Consider the following 4216-nt stretch of genomic DNA (forward strand, 5'->3'; position numbering starts at 1 on the left):
CACTAAAAGTGAGAGTCTTGAGTTCAGAGAAGAAAGCTGACACAGCCAAGCCAAAAGAGAGCGCAAAGATACGTTTCCTCAGTTTTTGGAAAAGAAAATTGAGCAGACTCCGCTTCCAGCTATAATCCATCAGCCAGGATTTCCAACACGCCGGACAAAGCGTCTCGCGAGGTCCCCCCCCGAAGGGCCCCAGCATTGCCGAGGCCGCGCCCAGCACCGCACCCCCTCGCCCCCAGCTTCCAAAGCCCCCCGCAGGCTCCGCCCCCGCCCGCCCAGGCCCCGCCCCGCGGCGCGCAGTGCTCCTCCTCTCGCGGACTCAGTAAAGCGATCGAACGGCAGCGCTTGGCATTGTGGCAGGGGACCTGCGAGGGCGCCGGAGCCGCTGGCAGCGGCGGGCGCAGAGAGTCGCGCACTGGGGCTCGGACGGCTCCTCGCGGGCCGCTGCGAGCACCGCTGAGCGCACTCACCTTCGGTCGCGCAACTTCAGAGCCAGGGCTCAGGAGTCCAGGGAGCGCTCGGAGCCCCGGAGCCTGAGAAGCGCAGAGAGGGGCGCGCCGGAGCCTGGCTCGAGAGCGGACGCCCGGCACCCATCGCGCTCCAAGCGCCGAGCGGCCCTCAGTGCAGCGTGGCTGCCGCTGCTCCCACGGAGGGCACGGGCTGGCGCGGCCGGGCGCCGGGGAGGACGGCGAGGAGGCGGCGGCGGCGGCGGAGACGGCGGCGGCGAGGCTGGGGCCAGGGAGAGAGCCCCGGGGGAGAGGCGCCCGAGCCGGGCCACGGGAGCATGTGGGCCCGGAGCGGAGCGCGGGGCGCGCTGCTGCTGGCGCTACTGCTCTGCTGGGACCCGAGGCTGAGTCTAGCAGGTAAGGAGCGATTGGGCATGGGGTCGGGGAGCGAAGGGACGAACCGTTCCTTCTCACTCTGGCCCGAAGTTGAGGTGATCTGTCGCCGCGTCGGTGCGCGCAGGGGAAGCAGCATGGGCACCCAAGTTAGAAGGCAGATTTTTCCTCCCCACCAAAGTGAGAGATGGCTCAGCCACCTTGCTGGGGCGCAGGCCAGGGGTTTCAAAGTAAAGCGAAAGCCTCCTGCTCGCACCTGAAAGGGATCGCTTCTTTTCCTTGGAACCGGTGTCCCAGTCGGGGTCTGCGCTTCCCCGAGGACCCGCCTCCAAGGGACCCCTGGCTCCCCTGCGCGCAAGGCGGCGGCGGCGCCTCAGGAAAACTATCCGGCTAGGTGTGCGCTCGCTTGCGGTTCGTCGGCAACTTCCTAGCCCGGGTCCCAGCTCGCCCAGGCGAAAGAAAGGGAGAGAGACCTGCGGAGCACGGGAAGCGCGGGTCCGCTCCGCCGGCCGAGGAGGCGGGCTTGAAGGGCTTTGGCTATTGAAGTGGGTAGGGCTGAATCTTGCACGTACAGCTTTCTCCGAGGTCGTGGGACTCACATGTCTGGAAGGACATTTTTTCTGGGTGTTGGTAGTACGGGGGCGGGGGTAGTACGTAATGATCCTGCCGAGTTTCCTTTTAAATGGGTCACTGACATTTTCTCCGTCCGGGGGGCAGACAAGGTGCGCTCACCTGGATGCAGCTCCTACTCTGGACCCAGCAAGATGCCTTTAGGGAGACTAAAATGCAGTCTCTATATCCCTTTCTCCCTCCATGGATTTGTACATGTCTCGCTAGTCTGTAGCTGGGCCCCGCGTCGCTGCGTCTTCTCCAGGAGCCTGCGGCCGCACGGGAACGAACCTCTCCATGGTGCCGGAACCTAAGTAGGTGGGCCGGCCGCGGCCGCTGGGTGCCTGGGCTCCCAGGGCGGGGTGGGGGTGGGGAGCATCCTGCACCGAGTCCTCTGATCTAAAGCTGAGAATGGGGCAGGAAAACTGGTGCAGAAAGTGGACGAGATGACGCAGTCCTCCCCCCTCCACCTTCCGCTGCGATGTTGACATCCGCCCCCCATCCAACCAATAGACAAAGATTCCTCACTCTGGAATTAATGATTCCCACGGCCCAGGAGTGAGGGCTTGGTTTTAGCACATCCCCCCGCCTTTTTTTTGTTCAGCTCTGTGCTGTAAAGTTACGACACAATCATTTGATCCAAGTTAATTATGATTTGGGAAGACTCTGGTATTTAAAGCAGTGTTTTGAAGTTGGAACGTAATGATGGGAGTGGGGGGCAGGCTGCTGAATGACCGACTTTGTTATAAAGAGTGCAGTTGGATGTGGGAGGTGCTGGGCTGGGCTGTTGGTTTCTGGTTTGAGGGTGTTTGAGGGGAGGTGATTGAAGGGTAGGGTGAAGTTTCTGTAAATGATACATGGGCAGAGTCGGGTCTTGAGAAGCTGTTTTTGTAGCAGCAGGGCAATGGGAGCAGGAATAAATGCTGAAGTTACTGGAGGTGGGGGGTTTAGGAGGCAGGAGAAAGACAAGGCTGGTTGGCCTAGAGTTCTCTGGAGCTGCAGAGTAAGCTCAGCTGGGGAGACTGGGGGTGGCCTGCCTTCCCTGCTTAACAAAGCTTCCAGCCCCCACCTTCCCTAGAAGAAACCCCAGGCCCAGGGCTTTGATGGATTTGGGCACGAACAGTGCCCAGCCTGAAATGGCCTCTAATACCCGGCTTTGATTTCTCACTAGCGAGCAGAACTGGTGTTGGAATTGTGCTCATTACTTAGCGCAGCAGGGGCTGCCAGCCCACCAGCCTGGAGAGGGGCCAACGGGTGGGGTTGGCCTGCAGCCCTCCCTTTGCCCAGAATGTGCGGCCCTTTGAAACCTGCCTTCAGGAGGGAGAAGATGCCCCTTCCTCCTCTGCAACTCCAGTGCCAGAGGCACAGGCATCTTTTAAAATGTTCCTCGGGTCTTCCCAGTGGATCCCTTCCGAGTCCCATTTCAATGATGGGGAAAACCAAGGCCAGAGTGTTGGCTTTCCTCAAATCTTGCCTTTACTTGCCCACAGATCACAGACTTGTATGCGGGGCTCTTGTCCAATAGCCAGGTTGATTCAGGCCACATTGGACTCCTCCTCTTTGTGGCCCCATCCACCCACCCCTCTACCATGAGCCTGAGATCAAACTGAGGCAGAGAAGGCTATCCCTACAAAGGGGGTTCTTTGTCGGTGCTGTCCAACCTCCTCTCCAGTGCCAGGTACCTCTCTCCTTTTCCCCACCCCCAGCCCTAGTGAATATGAGTATTTTTTTTAAGGCACGAAGTTTGATGGAGAAATCAAACCTGCAACTATGAAACCCCAGACCCTTAAAAGGAGATGTCAGCAAGTGACTGACCAGGAGAGGCCACTTCAAAAGCAGGGTTGGCCCTAGGAGCCAACTCCCGCCCCACCCCTCAGCCTTTCCCGGCGCTTTTAATGAGCCTTTCCCTGGCCTCTGGCTGGGATGGTTGAGAAGGAACCGAGGTGTCATGATAACTCTTCTTTTTAAGCTGCAATTAAAATCCGTTTTCCTAGTGTCTCTGCTGTGTGCGCGTGGTGGTCGTCCTTAGCTCCCTCTGCACCATAACAAGCACCCATCTCACTTAAATGGAAAATCAAGTGTCTTAATGGGTCTCTCATTAAAGTGCAAGTACCACTGCAGGGGAGGAATTTCGGATGCAATCTCTCCTCCCTTCTCTCCTCACCCCCAAACTGGGAATTCTGTAGGACAAAACAATTCCCCCTTTTCCAACCCACTTACTTAACTACCGAAGCTTTGGGACAGGCCTTGACTTGCCCAGAGTTACACTGGGGCTCAGGGATAGAGCTGGTGTTGGAACTCGGGCCTCACAAACCTGTCTAGTTCTTCTGGCTCCTTCATTCTACCTGGGCTGCAGACCCGTCATCAAGGACCTGACACTGAGATTCTGAAATCCAGGGACCACCTAAGGCAGACAGCTAAAGAGAAGGTTGGTTTGGTAGCTGCATTAGACTAACTTATAGCAGGATTGGGGGAAGAGGGGAGTTGGGAACATGGACCCAGGAGAGGTAGAACAGGGTAGGGTCAGAGGTCAGAGGTAAGGCCCTGAGTCTAGGTAAATGCCCAAAGAAAGGTAGCTTTACCCCTGGTCCCCCAATACCTATCTTCTCAGCAACTGCCCTGACCTGCCCCAGGTGAGATAAATCACAAACCGAGCTCCCTTGGACCCATCTTCCTCCCCACCCACCTTTGCTGTTGAGCTTTTCTTGGACTGGTGGTACTTTGATGTTCTTCCTGGCTGTTAGGCCTAAAATGAGGTCTGCCACCCCACC

At 58.0% G+C, this 4216-nt stretch overlaps 1 protein-coding gene across 1 annotated transcript in view; it reads left to right on the plus strand.

Annotated features, from left to right (window-relative positions):
• Nucleotides 1-320: 320 nt before the first annotated feature.
• Nucleotides 321-4216, plus strand: part of UNC5B (unc-5 netrin receptor B) — a 79613-nt gene continuing 75717 nt past the window's right edge. The window contains exon 1 of the mRNA XM_039870914.1: nucleotides 321-860. Coding sequence (XP_039726848.1) covers nucleotides 782-860 — 79 coding nt within the window. The 5' untranslated portion in view covers nucleotides 321-781. The remainder of the gene's footprint in view (nucleotides 861-4216) is intronic.

This window comes from Pteropus medius, unplaced genomic scaffold (assembly GCF_902729225.1).
Source record: "Pteropus medius unplaced genomic scaffold, Ma_sr-lr_union100, whole genome shotgun sequence".
Lineage (NCBI taxonomy): Eukaryota > Metazoa > Chordata > Mammalia > Chiroptera > Pteropodidae > Pteropus > Pteropus medius.